The sequence below is a fragment of the Ranitomeya imitator genome, chromosome 2, assembly GCF_032444005.1.
Source record: "Ranitomeya imitator isolate aRanImi1 chromosome 2, aRanImi1.pri, whole genome shotgun sequence".
NCBI classification, from domain to species: domain Eukaryota; kingdom Metazoa; phylum Chordata; class Amphibia; order Anura; family Dendrobatidae; genus Ranitomeya; species Ranitomeya imitator.
Window position 1 is genome coordinate 291,450,135 of NC_091283.1, and position 16,453 is coordinate 291,466,587.

Below are 16,453 nucleotides of genomic sequence, written 5' to 3' on the forward strand. Positions count from 1 at the left end.
ACTGAGTTCAGTCTAGGACAATTTGCCTGCACTACAAATAGACAGCTGTTACAAAGCAAAACAAATAAAAAAACAATAATTATATTGTATTTTCACATACTTTCTATTCCTGACTGACCGCCACTGGAGTGGCTTATAAACTTACGAAGTATATAGTTTGACGTCTGGGAACTGCCTATATATGGCTAGTTTTCTGAATGTTTTGGATAACATGATACACGATTTTAGTTGTTTTTCCCCATCTAGTCTGGCTTGAATATAGGTCAATATTAAATAAAGTCTCCCGATGAGTTGTCTTTTCTTGAGGACAATGAAACCCATAGAAGTGAGAGGCTTTGAGAGTGAGTGTGTATACCTCACCTCACCCTATATACTGAAATGTGGGGTACATGTTTTTTCTATTAGTCACCTTCTGACTTAACTTCAGGGGGTGAATTCTGGGTATAGTTTTACATTTGGAATTAATAAAGTTTAGTTATATCCTTTTGTCAGCAAACATGAGGAATGACATGAGACAACCCCTTTAAGAAGATCCAATTTTGGTTAAAACTATTCAAACATTATGAACACAAAAATGGCTTCTCCCCTATGAGACATCTCTGGTGTTTATTAACAGTCGATTTCCAAGTAAAAAAATTCCCACATTAAGAAAATCAAAAAGGCTTCTCCTCTGTGTGACTGCTCTGATGTCTAATAAGATGCTCTTTCAGACTAAAGCATTTCCCACATTCTGAACAGGAAAAAGGCTTCTCCCTTGTGTGAGTTCTCTGGTGGTAATCAAGATGCGCTTTCGTGTGAAAACATTTCCCACATTCTGAACATGAAAAAGGTCTGTCCCCTGTGTGAGTTCTCTGGTGTCTAACAAGAACGTCTTTCCGGATGAAATATTTCCCACATTCTGAACAGGAAAAAGGCTTTTCCCCTGTGTGAGTTCTCTGATGTCCAGTAAGATGCTCTTTCCGATTAAAACATTTCCCACATTCTGAACAGGAAAAAGGCTTCTCCTCTGTGTGACTGCTCTGATGTCTAATAAGATGCTCTTTCCGATTAAAACATTTCCCACATGCTGAAAAGGAAAAAGGCTTCTCCACTGTGTGAGTTCTCTGATGTCCTGTAAGATGCTCTTTCCGATTAAAACATTTCCCACATGCTGAACAGGAAAAAGGCTTCTCCCCTGTGTGGGTTCTCTGGTGCTGAAACAAAACTGTTTTCTCGCTAAAACATTTGCCACATTCTGAACATGAAAAAGGCTTCTTCCCTGTGTGAGTTCTCTGGTGGTAATCAAGATACGCTTTCGTGTTAAAACATTTCCCACATTCTGAACATGAAAAAGGTCTGTCCCCTGTGTGAGTTCTGTAGTGCGTTACCAAAGCCGATTTCCATTTAAAACATTACCCACATTCTGAACATGAAAAAGGCTTCTCCCCTGTGTGGGTTCTCTGGTGTCTAACAAGAAGCTCTTTCCGGGAAAAACATTTCCCACATTCTGAACAGGAAAAGGGCTTCTCCCCTGTGTGAGTTCTCTGGTGGTAATCAAGATGTGCTCTCGTGTTAAAACATTTCCCACATTCTGAACATGAAAAAGGTCTGTCCCCTGTGTGAGTTCTGTAGTGTGTTACCAAAGCCGATTTCCATTTAAAACATTTCCCACATTCTGAACATGAAAAAGGCTTCTCCCCTGTGTGGGTTCTCTGGTGTCTAACAAGAAGCTCTTTCCGGTAAAAACATTTCCCACATTCTGAGCAGGAAAAGGACTTCTCCCCTGTGTGAGTTCCCTGGTGGTAGTCAAGATGCGCTTTCGTGTTAAAACATTTCCCACATTCTGAACATGCAAAAGGTCTGTCCCCTGTGTGAGTTCTCTGGTGTCTATCAAGAAATTCTTTCCGGTTAAAACATTTCCCACATTCTGAACAGGAAAAAGGCTTCTCCCCTGTGTGGGTTCTCTGGTGTCTAACAAGAAGCTCTTTCCAGTAAAAACATTTCCCACATTCTGAACAGGAAAAGGGCTTCTCCCCTGTGTGAGTTCCCTGGTGGTAATCAAGATGCGCTTTCGTGATAAAACATTTCCCACATTCTGAACATGAAAAAGGTCTGTCCCCTGTGTGAGTTCTCTGGTGTCTATCAAGAGCCTCTTTCCGGTTAAAACATTTCCCACATTCTGAACAGGAAAAAGGCTTCTCCCCTGTGTGAGTTCTCTGGTGGGTATCAAGATGCCCTTTCGTGTTAAAACATTTCCCACATTCTGAACATGAAAAAGGTCTGTCCCCTGTGTGAGTTCTCTGATGTCCAGTAAGATGCTCTTTCCGATTAAAACATTTCCCACATTCTGAACAGGAAAAAGGCTTCTCCCCTGTGTGAGTTCTCTGGTGGTTATCAAGATGCGCTTTCGTGTTAAAATATTTCCCACATTCTGAACATGAAAAAGGCTTCTCCCCTGTGTGGTTTCTCTGGTGTCTAACAAGAAGCTCTTTCCGGTAAAAACATTTCCCACATTCTGAACAGGAAAAGGGCTTCTCCCCTGTGTGAGTTCTCTGGTGGGTATAAAGCTGCGCTTTCGTGTTAAAACATTTCCCACATTCTGAACATGCAAAAGGTCTGTCCCCTGTGTGAGTTCTGTAGTGTGTTACCAAAGCCGATTTCCATTTAAAACATTTCCCACATTCTGAACAGGAAAAAGGCTTCTCCCCTGTGTGGGTTCTCTGGTGTCTAACAAGAAGCTCTTTCCGGTAAAAACATTTCCCACATTCTGAACAGGAAAAGGGCTTCTCCCCTGTGTGAGTTCTCTGGTGGGTATCAAGATGCGCTTTCCTGTTAAAACATTTCCCACATTCTGAACATGCAAAAGGTCTGTCCCCTGTGTGAGTTCTCTGATGTCCAGTAAGATGCTCTTTCCGATTAAAACATTTCCCACATTCTGAACAGGAAAAAGGCTTCTCCCCTGTGTGAGTTCTCTGGTGGTTATCAAGATGCGCTTTCGTGTTAAAATATTTCCCACATTCTGAACATGGAAATGACTTCTTTGCTTTAGGAGCAGTTTGTTTTTTAATGCCTCTTTTGTGACTTTGATTTTCAGTCGGTAATGAATCAGAAGACATGATCTGCTTCAAAGGATCAGCTGACAGATCTTTGCTGTGAATGGATGATTTTATAACTGGAGTAATAGCATTCACTTCAGTTGTATCTTGTAGGATCTCAAGATCATCATATTTAAAAATTAAAGAGGTCAGCTGTCCTTCTGATCTCCTGGTACAGTCATCTGCCAAGATAAAAACCAATTATTTTTTAATAAAATATCCTTGAGTTTTATATTTTTGAACATTTCTAATTAAACTGTCCATAAACATGGCAAGCTATGTTAAAAAAACTAATTATTTACCAAGATAATGACAGTTCACAGTCTAATAGAAAACCTTATTAGATGAACCAGTAGTGTGTGGTGTTCAACTGTTTGTTCATTCTGCCTCACAAATATAGAGTAAAAAGAAACCAATCAATGTTATGCAGGCGAAAATAATACCAATTCTCATCTCCCAAAAAACAAGTCCAAACAGGTCCATGATCTATCAATGGAAAAACATTACGCTATGTGCACACATTGCGGATTTTGATGTGGATCTGCAGAGTATTTGGACGCGCGGAATTGCATCAAATCCACAGTGTAGTGCACAAGCAATATTAGTCAATGTGAAATTGACATTTGTAGTGCACATGCAGGGGAAAAATGCGAGGAATTGCAGTATTTTCCCACAGCATGTCAATTCTTTTTGCGGATTTCCAGCGTTTCTGAACCCATTGACTTCCATTGTGTCAGGCCAATCCGCAGCAATATCGCAGGTTTAAAAAAGATCTGCGGATGTGCTGCGGATGTGCCTGTGAGAAACACTGCAGGTGGGGAAGGGGAAGAGTGTGGGCAGAGACTGTGTACGGAGAAGATGTGCGTGTCTGTGTGTGTATCTGTGTATGTATGGCTGTGTGTGTGTGTGTGTGTGTGTATCTGTGTGTGTGTGGCTTTGTGTGGGAAGGCATCTTCCGAACTGTCTACTAGTCCCATCCGGCTATGCCTGCTACAGTGACAGGAAGCCGGATAATGCGACAGTAGTAGTACCATCATCTGGCTACTGTGTTCAAGTCTAAAAAAAAAAAATCATACACATCATACATACTGACCATACACCTAGACTCCGAAGCCTTCGATCACCTGTAAAAAAAAAAATAAAAATAAAAAACCAACAGTTTACTCCCTGATCCGATGTGATCCATGTAATAATGAGCGTCCAACGACGATCTCCCGTGGAGAGCTGTCATATCAGCAAATGCAACCGCTCTCCAGGGGCTCCGGTGATACAGTGAGAGGAGGTAATCCTCTGCACTGTATCCCTCCGCCGTGAGTTCAGTATAGTTCATACTGTCACTTGCGGCACCGCTGCGTGGGAAAATTCTCACGCAGCGTTGCCGTAAAGCGAGAGCCTGAACTCGGGTAACCTCTTCAGTGTTGCACTGCAGGAGCCATTGTTTCCTGTCAGTGTGTCACTGGAGGCCTATAGTGCTGTCACATCTGCTCATGTGAACCCTCTATAGGGGAGATCGTCATGGGACAGTCATTATTAAATGGATTGCATCGGACCAGGGAGTATTTGTGTTGGTTTATTATTTTTTCTTTTTTTGCAGGAGATCGAGGGCGTCGCATGGATTGGCAGAACAATAAAGATGGCAAAACTATGTAGTATTTTATTTCATTAAAATACTTTTTCCTGGCTGTGTCTTTTTTTATTTAACCCATTAACAAATATAGCATTAGTAATGGATAAGTATCTTATTGACGCCTCTCCATTACTAAGCCGGCTTGATGTCACCTTACAATTCAAAGGTGGTATCAACCCACAACTACTACCCCATATGCCACCGCTACAGGGGAGTGGGAAGAGAGGCTAAGTGCCAGAATAGGCATATCTTATAGATGCGCCATTTCTGGGGCGGCTGTGAGCTGGTGTTTGTAGCTGGGGAGGGGGCAATACCCATGACCTCTTCCTAGGCTACGATTATAAGCCCGCAGCTCTCTGCATAGCCATTTCTGGCTATTAATTATAGGGGGACCCCACATAGTTTTTTTTAGCCAGTAAAAACTAAATATACAGCTACAGGGGTGATATTCATAACCTGGGAAGATCCATTGGTATTAACCACTTCCCGGGCTATAAACATAGGCCCCTAGTCGCTGGCTTTCCCTCTATGGTGCAGAAAATTGCGCGGGAGCACATTTTTTAAAAATAAATTAAAGACATATTGCGTTTAAGGCCGGGGTCACACTTGTGAGAAACTCTCGCATGAATACTCTGCACTGCCGCAGGCACTCGGGACCGGAGTGTACGGCTGCATGTATTTCTATGCAGCTTACCACTCCAGTCCTGAGTGCCGGCAGCAGTGCCGGCCGGGTATTAAGGTCAGAGACACTTGCGAGTTTCTCGCAAGTGGGACCCCAGCCTAACGCAGATTTTGTGTGTGTCTTTATTTCACTTTTTTATGTACTATTTTATGTTTATTCCTAAACATAGGGCTTGGTGTTATCTATCTATAGATCTATCTATTATCCATCTATCAATCTATGTATCTATCTATCTCTTTCTTTCTGTGTGTGTAAACATTATTGTTCAATGGAGTATGTAAATGAAGAGGTTGGACAAGAAATGACATCACAATTCTTTTTTTTTCTATATTTAGCTTTCAAAAATGCATACAAATCCGAATAAAAAAACACATGAAAATAAGCACCAAATCCATGCGGATTTTTACCTTTCTTTCTGGCAAAAGCTGCAGAATCTGCGCAGAAAATTTCACAAGCAATTCTGCAACGTATGCACATACCTGTAGCGGCTAAAAGGCTGTTGAGAAGCAACAGGGTTTCTATAAACCAATCCAGCAAAATGTCACCGGCGATGGCAGCGCCTGTGCAGTATCATCTATAAGTAAGAGATAGATGCTACTGGACAGGAGCCTCCGGTGTCATTTTGCTGGATGTTATTTTTTTTCTAAGCCTCATAATAGGCAAAATCAACAATAATATCAACACTATTATATGCATTATGCAAAATAGAGGGCAGGTCACTGAGGGTCAGTGACCTGTCATAAGCCAATACAGATGAATATGTAATCAGAGTACAAAATAAAGCCCCGCACACAGCCCCACCCACACCTCCGCCCACAGCCCCAGCCACACCCACAGCCCCACATCAGAGCATGAGAATCTCTTTAACTGAAAACTACAAATAAAGATTAAACAACAACCACAAGACGGATTTCATCACCAGGTATCAATGTGATCAGTATAACGGCGCTGATCTGACACTGTAGGTTCCTAATCCTGCTGACAGGTTCACTTTAAATTTAGATCTCCGTCATTTGGAAGAGGCGATGGAGAGCTTTTTTAAGACTATCAGTTAAACACTCACATAACTGAGGTAGGCCGATCCCACCACAATCAAACTATCATACAGAATGAACAGGTAAAAAAACACAAAGAATAAAAAAGTATGTTACATCCCCAACAACTTATGTACGAGGGGAGAACTCCAACACTATACCAGAGTTGCATTCATTTATGGTGAACCATTGGAGCTACTATGAGTCCTGACCAGAAGAGTAGAGAAAGTATTAGCGCTCCCATTTCAGGAGAGATTGTGCAGTAAGGTAAACTCCTTAGGATCGAGCACATAATGTCATTTAGGACGTGGAGTGAATCCATGAAACCAGGGCTCGAGCAAGGTCAACACATCTCCTGCAGGTGTGAATAAATGTATATTACAGCCATCAGCCGTGCACAGCTTAGAGATATATCATGGCACAGGGGTAATGGTTTTCCTGTAGTTTATCACAATCCTGTTTGAAGTTAGAAGGTTTTAAAAGAAATTTAAAAGTCAGGATAAAGGGAAACTCTTATTATTGTACAGAAATTCACACTTGGCCTCACTGCACATTTAATGTTGTCGATCATAAAAGTAAAGTTTGCACAGGAAGACTGGACCTGGTCTTGTAGGGACCATATGAGCACATTCAGCAGCACAGAAGGGGGAGAAGGTAGATTCATCCAATAAGATACCAGGGATCTAGGAAGCCAACAACATCATTACTCTCCGCTATCTCTTACAGACCGATCATAATATATTTCTTCAAGTGATTTTCTAACTTGTCAGCACATTCTACGTACGCTGTCTGGACTTTGTTGCTTACAGATCTGGGCAGGTAAGGACAGTGTCTTCTAATCCCAGGGGGTAGGTGGATCATCCAGGTGGTAAGTTCTATAAAAAAGGGCTTTCGATACCCAAAGTCATTTGAACAGTTTTTGGTAGAGGAGAATGTTGTGGTCGGGAGGCCAAATGGTGATCGCACGATTGTGATACTGCCGGACTACACCACCAATAAAGCAGCCACAGCCGGTGGTGGAGAAGAATCTGTGACTTGTCTGCATTTACTAGTTTCTACTGTATCAAAAAACTTGGCACTCAATAATGCTTGTAGAAAATAAAGTCATTAATTTTGCATCAGGACAAACAGATCAACTGTAGCTCGTATCTTGCTAAACGTTTTCGGTCCTTTGTGGACCTTCCTCAGAGCAAGTGCCTGCACACACCCACTGTGGTCACATGACTGCCCTGACGTGCAGCTGCATGTGATACGCCCCCTCCTAGCTAAATACCCGGAAGTTCTGGCCACACTTGCAGCGTGACTCCCTCAGCGTCTCAGCACGCCACCAGCGCTCCAGGCAACAGAACGGTAAGCACACACACACACGTGGCGTTCCCCCGTCTAAACGCCCCTCCATTATGTGAGTGCGTTACACTGACCCATCATTGTTTCACCATTTTAGTGCACAGTGTGGGCACATCGTATGCCCAAGCAGCTTTATCTGCTCAGTCACGGTCTCCATTAGTGGTAAGCTTGTCCATCATTATCCTACACTTACCATGTGGTAGATTTCCCTTATATCCTGGGTTATTCTTATTGAATCTCTTTTTGAACATTGCAGCCTCTGAAATTTGCCTCTACATATAGTGTCAGCATACTCATGCATCTGGTTATATGTCCAGATCCTACGCTCCAGGTGACTATTCTCTTGTATCAGCCTATTTAGCATCACAGGACACACAACATGGGCAGCATTCCCATTGTCACCGTATTTCCTTGTAATCTTACTTCTCTTGAACTGATGAGATTGCCTCTGTGTTTTATTACTCTGCTTTTGACACTACGTTCTCTTCTCCAGATCATGAGATGTGGGCACGATACACCAGAGCACGATTATGGCATTGTTCTTTTAGGCACGTCTCTAGTACGCATCACGATACCTCAGCTTATCTACGTCACCCACTTAGATCCATAAGGAGCACATATGTTCGTCTCTCCGTTCCATAATATCCTTTCCATTAGGATCTCAAGTTGGTACTGATGACTCTCTATTTAATGGACGTCACGTTTTGTGTTTTGTCACTCTGGAAACGCTCTGTGCTTGTCTCTCTGGAAACTAGTCTAACAGCTGCAGTCACTGTTATTTCAGCATTTTGACATATATTGCAGTTATTTATGCTTTTTTTGTCTTATATTGAGTTATGTAATGTGTTTTGACATTGACAGATTGTTATTTTGATCCTTATTTTTCTTTTTTTCTATTTTGTATAATCTCTGTATTACATTAGATAAACTTGCTCTGAGGAAGGTCCACAAAGGACCGAAAACGTTTAGCAAGATACGAGCTACAGTTGATCTGTTTGTCCTGATGCAAAATTAATGACTTTATTTTCTACAAGCATTATTGAGTGCCAAGTTTTTTGATACAGTTGATTTAAGGGGCTGGAAACCCTACTTGAGCACCTTTACTCACAAATCTATAGAGTGCCGTGTATCTTGTTCTTGTTTAGTAGTTTCTACTCACCTGGGTAGTCATATGTAGGAATCTCCTCTTTACACCACTCATCACCCCTCACATATGTCCCTGTAGTATTAATATGGGTCAGATCTTCACCCTGAAACAAATATTGTAAAAGTCACAGAGAGATGGAGAAGTCACATCTATGATCAGCTCTAATCCTGCCATCTCCACCGTTCACATTACACAAGTATAAAACATATAATACTGGTGGATAAAACAAGACTGAGTACAAGACCTTCACAGCTGTCTACACATCATAGGGGAGATCTCATGACACCTTCTCTCCATCTACCTGATGATTCTGAGGAACATTGGGATCTTCCTGCTTACAGTCCTGTGGAAGAAGAGGACGGGGACATCTCTCTGGTGTTGTCCTCTTACTGGATAGATCTGGAGGAAACACATACAGGGACTGAATTCATTCTTTACATACAAATACTTATATTCCGTGTGTATTTAGTCCTGTCTATTACCTGGTGTTGTGAGGGACTGAGGAACCTCCATCATGACATCCTTACACAGATCTTTGTGTCCTTCTAAATACTCCCACTCCTCCATGGAGAAATAGACAGCGACATCCTGACATCTTATAGGAACCTGACACATACAATGATACAGTCATCCCCTGATCCCTTCATAGCATTACTGTATATGTATGTCCCAGCATTCCCAGCAGTGTCACCTCTCCAGTCAGCAGCTCAATCATCTTGTAGATGTGTTCTAGGAACTTCTGGTCATTGATGTCTTCATGTATCAGGGGGTGAGATGGAGGCCCCGTGATTGGACTCAGGGGTCTCCCCCATCCCTCAGACACAGGGTCCTGACAGTGTTCACTAGTGGTCTTCTTCACTACTGTATAATCCTGGTTATGGAGAGACACATTAATAAATCTCACTACAGACATTTCCAGAGTCCTCACCTCTCCAGTTCTGTCCATCTGTTATTCCCATAGATAGGAATGATGTAATGTGACATCATCAGAATCTCTCACCTCTCCAGTAAGACGGAAGAGGATCTCTAGGGTGAAGTGTAATATCCTCTCCGCCATCTTGTCTCTGTCCATATCCATCTTTGATGGGCGATTCAGAAAAATTCTCTTACACAGAAGATCATCACTGAGAGGATCCGATATTGTAGAGACCTGAATGAGAAGATGAGATGATGTAACATCATAAATATCCTGTGTAATAATACAATTACTGGAGATAATAAGGGAAACATATGAGGAGATTTATTATTTTACAGTATTTACATCTACTAATAAAATCTATATATTTAGGCCACAGACAACAAGCAGTTTCTTCCTCGGAGTCGGCAGCTGAATACGTTCCTCATAGACTCATCTTCTATAACGCTAATTCTCGTCTCATTTACCGACACTGGAATCGGCATTAGCAATACTGCAGGAGATATTCATTACACGTGACAGGAGAAATAACTATTTTATGATGAGGACGACATCTTCATCTTCTACTACGGCTCTAGAAACATATTTGGCCAGAGTCCGTCACTGACTCCATCACCACCGGCCGTCTATATGAAGGTTTCCCGTCTTCCTTGCACTGTAATCTTCTATCACGTTAGATCTCAGGTCTGAGTCATACACAGATGTTTGAGGCTTTTATAAAAGCTTTTTTTTCCCACAAACACCGCGGACAGAAATGATCTGATCTCAACGTCTCCATGTACAGTGATTTATGGGGTTTATTTCTGTCATTAGGCTTTCCTATATTACAAGAAAAACACCAGAAAATAAACATATTAAAATGTTTCTAAAGAAAGTTGGCTCCAACAATTCTGCTTTTTCCATGTATTTGTCTTTTTACAAGAAGACACATTTTATTTTTTCACACCATAAACAATTGTTTAAAAAAAATTAAGTCTATTGGGCACCAGAACATAGATGTACACCGCAGGGATGGTACAGAGTGGCTGCAACAAAACCCTGGCAGTTTAATCACTTACTGCTGCCAAAAGCAAACATGGCATCTAAGGTGTGAGAGTCCGGCTGAATGCCCCTCTGCCCCCAAGTATTCGATAGTAAGGGGAGGCCTAGTTACTACAATACTTACATGCCTAATAATGGTGTCTGGGCTGCAATGTTCGAAGGTCTATTAGGCCGGGCCAGAGGCAGCGTCCAATAAGTTACCTTTTAACCCCCCCTATACACCTTAGAGTAAAGTTACATGAAGGCGCTGATTTAGGGGGTTTGGCCAACCATATAATGTATTTTGGGGCCTCCCAACAGATGATGGTGGGGCAGAGAAGGATCTGGCATCCTGAATTTCAGAGGCTAATTCGTTTGTTCTTCCTGTAGATAATCCTCCATTAGAGGAGTCTGGAGGCGACTCTCTCATACAGACCCCAGGAAAGCTGGAATATTTGTGTGTATGGGGGAGTCGGCATAAATGGCCGTCTGCCAAATGACCGTTCAGCCAACACTTATCTCATGTGTATGGGGCCGTTAGTATTACACTGACAGCAGTGATGATACACGGCACTACAGTAGTACAGAGCATCACCGGAGCCATCAGAGGCTTGGATGTTGTATGATCGCAGTAATCAGAGGGGTTTAAAAAAGTTTTAAAAAAGGTTTAATGTGAAAAAAAAATCTCAATTTTAGCAATAAGAAATATCCTTAACTATAGGGAAAACAGAATCCCTGCACAATGTTAGTTAAGTCACGTCCATAAAAATGTTATTATACTGTATTATCCTATACACTGTGGTGTAGATAGAAATCACAGGTCTGACAGCAATAGCTGGAATTGGACCCACAATCTCAAGAGGAAAAAAATATAAAATATAAAATATATTTATAATGTCACCTACAGGTGTTTCTCAAAAAATTAGAATATCATCAAAAAGTTAATTTATTCCAGTTATTCAATACAAAAAGTGAAACTCTTATATTATATATAGTCATTACAAAAAGAGTGATCTATTTCAAGCGTTTATTTCTGGTAATGTTGATGATTATGGCTTACAGCCAATGAAAACCAAAAGTCATTATCTCAGTAAATTAGAATAATTAACAAAAAACACCAGCAAAGATTTCCTAAGCATTTAAAAAGGTCCCTTAGTCTGTTTCAGTATGCTCCACAATCATGGGGAAGACTGCTGACTTAACATTTATCCATTGACACACTCCACAAGAAGGGTAAGCCACAAAAGGTAATGGCTAAAGAAGCTATAATTTAGCGAATAGACGTTTTGGAGGTGCCAAGGTAGGTTCCAAAACCTTAATGACATGCAAAAAAGACCTGGCACTCAACTCATATGCAAGCGGTTTATTTCTCAAGTAACAAAACGTTTCAGTCACACAATAAGACCTTCATCAGTTACTGTAAATATAACATAATCAAGCTCAATATAAAGAAAGAAAAAATAAAGTATATACATGACTCAATTATTGGCAAAAAAAAAGATACTACGTGGCATAGTATTTAAAAAAAAAACGTATTAAATATGGGAATCAGAAGAAAAACGATCTTGGCACAATATTGGTAGAAAACAGAATGAGAAAGTGTTAGAGGGGTCACATACCGTTATGTAGATAGTAATAAAGAAAATATGCCAGACTGCGCAAGCGGTGAGATATTTCTGTGAATATAGGAAATGTGTCCTATAAGTAAGAAGCCAGATGGCGAGGTGCTGTATATATGAGTTTACATACCCTTAGTTAAGAGGAAAGGGTTCATCTTTAGATAACTGGTATGGCAGCCTGTATAGGTGAAAATACATTGGTGGTTCAGTGCATGTGCCGAGTGGTGACTCGGAGTGCGGGTCCGGTGGGTTCTTAACTGCTGGGCAGCGCTGCAGACGCGGTGTCCACCGCTTGTCTGACGTCCCATGTGAAACCGCTCATATTTGAGCGCTGAGAGGCGGCAGGAAGGGGGCAGGTCGCGCCAACCTTAAGTGGGCGAGTCCCGGTGCGGTACTGAGGTACATGGGACAGGAGGTGATGTCATAGAGACGGTGGTGCGTTCCACAGGGTAACGCTTGCGTTCCACCAATATAAACACTATGTGGCTGCTGTGTACCATGTCTAGGGATGAAAGCGCTATACTTAATACAAAACTGGGACATATGTGCGGAAGATGGTGTGCCTTAATCGGTAGGACCCCTATAGATGGAAAGAGAGACAAAAGGTGGTACAATTGGTACTAGTACTATGTTGCTTGATGCGTGCACGGGAATTACATGATAATCGGTGTTATATACTACATGGGCAGTGTTATATACTACGTGGGCAGTGATATATACTACGTGGGCAGTGTTATATACTACGTGGGCAGTGTTATATACTACGTGGGCAGTGTTATATACTACGTGGGCTGTGTTATATACTACGTGGGCTGTGTTATATACTACGTGGGCTGTGTTATATATTACGTGGAGTGTGCTATATATATTACGTGGAGTGTGCTATATATTATGCAGCTGTGCTATATACTATGAGGGCAGTGTAATATACAAAGTGGCTGCTATATACTACGTGGCTGTCTGTGTTACATGGGCTGTGTTATACACTGCGTGGGCTATGCTATATACTAAGTGGCTGTGCTATATACTACGTGGCTCCTATATACTACATGGCTGTGTTATATACTACGTGGCTGTGCTATATACTACACGGCTGTGCTATATGCTATGTGGGCTGTTATATACTTCATGGCTGTGCTATATACTTCATGGCTGTGTTATATACTACGTGGCTGTGCTATATACTACACGGCTGCTATATACTGTTGTGAATTCTGCTTTTGGGCTCCCTCCGGTGGTTGTAGGTGGTAATGCAGTTGTCCCTGGGCTGCAGTCCTGGACAGGTGTACCTGCTGATTGCAATTCTGACTGGGGTATTTAGGTTTGCAGGACTCATTAGTCCTTGCCAGTTGTCAATGTTTCTTGGAAGGTGTTGGACCTTTGTCTGGCTTCTCCTGCTTAGCTGCCAATTCAGCAAAGATAAGTGTCTGTTTCTTTTTCTATGGCACACATACTGTGTGCTTGTTTTTTTATTGTATTCCTGCTCTGAGTGTAGGATTCTCTGGAGTTGCAGATATACGTTCCACGTCTTTAGTTAGATGGAGGAATTTTTGTATAATCTGCTGTGGATATTTTTGAAAGGGTTTTAATACTGACCGCACAGTACTCTGTCCTATCCTGTCCTATTTTAGCTAGAGTGGCCTCTTGTGCTAAATCCTGTTTTCTGCCTGTGTGTGTCTTTCCTCTCCGACTCACAGCCAATATTTGTGGGGGGCTGCCTATCCTTTGGGGTTCTGCTCTGAGGCAAGGTAGAATTCCTATTTCCATCTTTAGGGGTATTTAGTCCTCCGGCTGTGACGAGGTGTCTAGGGTTTGTTAGGTACACCCCACAGCTACTTCTAGTTGCGGTGTTAAGATCAGGATTTGCAGTCAGTATAGTTACCACCTACTCCAGTGAAAGTTTTCATGTTGCTCCAAGGTCACCGGATCATAACAGTACAACTGGCCAACAATGAGTTAAATGCATCTCAGAAGAAGGGAAGAGAGGTGTTGAGCCATTTTTTTCTTCAGTCTGTTTTGTCTTCTCTTCCCTCTTTATCTCTGGGTGGCTGAGGAGTCTTGTGCTAGCATGGATGTTCAGGAATTAGCTTCTCGTGTAGACCAGCTTGCTGCTAGGGTACAGGGTATTTCTGATTATATTGTTCAGACTCCTGTTTTAGAACCGAAGATTCCTTCTCCTGATTCATTTTTTGGTGACAGGTCCAAATTTTTGAGTTTTAAAAACAACTGTAAACTATTTTTTGCTTTGAGACCTCGATCCTCCGGTGATTCCATTCAGCAGGTTAAAATCGTCATCTCCCTGCTGCGTGGCGATCAGCAGGATTGGGCGTTTTCCCAGGAATCTGGGAATCCGGCTTTGCTTAATGTAGACTCCTTTTTTCAGGCTTTAGGATTATTATATGATGAACCTAATTCTGTGGATCAAGCTGAGAAGACCTTGTTGGCCCTGTCTCAGGGTCAAGAGGCGGCAGAATTGTATTGTCAGAAATTCAGAAAATGGTCTGTGTTGACTAAATGGAATAATGATGCTTTGGCAGCAATTTTCAGAAAGGGTCTTTCTGAATCCGTTAAAGATGTTATGGTAGGGTTTCCCACGCCTTCCGGTCTGAGTGATTCTATGTCTCTGGCCATTCAAATTGACCGGCGCTTGCGGGAGCGCAGAACTGTGCGCGCTGTGGCGTTGTCCCCAGAGCAGATCCCTGAGCCAATGCAGTGTGATAGGATTCTGTCTAGAATGGAATGACAAGGATTCAGATGTCAGAATAGGTTGTGTTACTATTGTGGCGATGCTTCTCATGTCATTTCAGTCTGCCCTAAGAGGACAAAGAGGATCGCTAGTTCATTTACCATCAGTACTGTACAACCTAAATTTCTGTTATCTGTGTCCTTGATCTGCTCATTGTCATTATTTTCAGTCATGGCGTTTGTGGATTCAGGCGCCGCCTTGAACTTAATGGACTTTGAGTTTGCCAGGCGTTGTGGTTTTCCCATGCAGCCTTTGCAGAACCTTATTCCTTTAAGGGGCATTGATGCTACACCCTTGGCTAAAAATAAGCCCCAGTTTTGGACACAGATGACCATGCGCATGGCGCCAGCCCATCAGGAAGATTGTCGATTTCTGGTGTTGCATAATTTGCATGATGCTATCGTCCTGGGTTTTCTGTGGTTGCAGGTACATAATCCTGTGTTGGATTGGAAGTCCATGTCTGTGATTAGTTGGGGTTGTCAGGGGGTTCATAATGATGTTCCTTTGAACATCTCTTCTTCCTCTTCTGAAATTCCAGAGTTTTTGTCTGATTTTCAGGATGTATTCCATGAGCCCAAGTCCAGTTTCCTTCCACCGCACAGGGACTGAGATTGTGCTATTGACTTGATTCCAGGCTGTAAGTTTCCTAAGGGTCGACTTTTCAACCTGTCTGTGCCTGAACATACCGCCATGCGGAGCTATATTAAGTAGTCTTTGGAGAATGGGCATATTCAGCCATCTTCTTCACCGTTGGGAGCGGGGTTCTTTTTTGTTGCTAAAAAAGATGACCCTGTATTGATTATCGCCTCTTGAATAAAATCACGGTCAAGTTTCAATACCCTTTACCTTTGCTTACCGATTTGTTTGCTAGGATTAAGGGAGCTAGTTGGTTTACGAAGATTGACCTTTGGGGGGCATACAATCTTGTTCGTACTAAGCAGGGTGATGAATGGAAAACTGCGTTTAACACGCCCAAAGGCCATTTTGAATACCTTGTGATGCCATTCGGGCTCACTAATGCTCCATCTGTTTTTCAGTCCTTCATGCATGATATCTTTCGGACTTATATTGATAAGTTCTTGATTGTATATTTGGACGATATTTTGATTTTTTCCGATGATTGGGAGTCTCATGTTGAACAGGTCAGGATGGTATTTCAGATCCTTCGTGACAATGCCCTGTTTGTGAAAGGGTCTAAGTGACTCTTTGGGGTGCAGAAGGTTTCTTTTTTGGGCTTCATT

The 16,453-nt window shown here is 42.0% G+C and overlaps 2 protein-coding genes across 3 annotated transcripts in view; both read right to left on the reverse strand.

Moving 5' to 3' along the window:
* Positions 1-576: 576 nt before the first annotated feature.
* LOC138663258 (zinc finger protein 420-like) overlaps positions 577-16,453 on the reverse strand; it is a 62,531-nt gene continuing 46,654 nt past the window's right edge. The window contains exons 6-11 of one of the 2 annotated variants that reach the window (XM_069749431.1): positions 9,912-10,061; positions 9,603-9,782; positions 9,394-9,517; positions 9,213-9,310; positions 8,924-9,014; positions 577-3,256 (exon numbers count right to left, since the gene is read on the reverse strand). In XM_069749431.1, the coding sequence (XP_069605532.1) occupies positions 1,392-3,256; positions 8,924-9,014; positions 9,213-9,310; positions 9,394-9,517; positions 9,603-9,782; positions 9,912-10,061 (2,508 nt within the window). In that variant the 3' untranslated portion in view covers positions 577-1,391. The remainder of the gene's footprint in view (positions 3,257-8,923; positions 9,015-9,212; positions 9,311-9,393; positions 9,518-9,602; positions 9,783-9,911; positions 10,062-16,453) is intronic. The other variant, XM_069749430.1, reaches the window with a different exon arrangement.
* Positions 654-1,383, reverse strand: LOC138666430 (oocyte zinc finger protein XlCOF22-like). Its single transcript, XM_069754651.1, has 4 exons — positions 1,368-1,383; positions 1,068-1,318; positions 864-1,019; positions 654-767 (listed from the first exon to the last, which is right to left on the reverse strand). Exons 1-4 carry the CDS (start codon positions 1,381-1,383, stop codon positions 654-656), a joined length of 537 nt encoding a protein of 178 aa, XP_069610752.1.

What these genes read in the sequence shown, in the direction of transcription:
- LOC138666430 (XM_069754651.1), bottom strand. An exon ending in AGAAGCCTTTTTCCTTTTCA is followed by an intron (nt 1,020 to 1,067) that starts GCATGTGGGAAA and finishes ATTAGACATCAG; the next exon opens with AGCAGTCACACAGAGGAGAA. An exon ending in TCATCCGGAAAGACGTTCTT is followed by an intron (nt 768 to 863) that starts GTTAGACACCAG and finishes GATTACCACCAG; the next exon opens with AGAACTCACACAAGGGAGAA.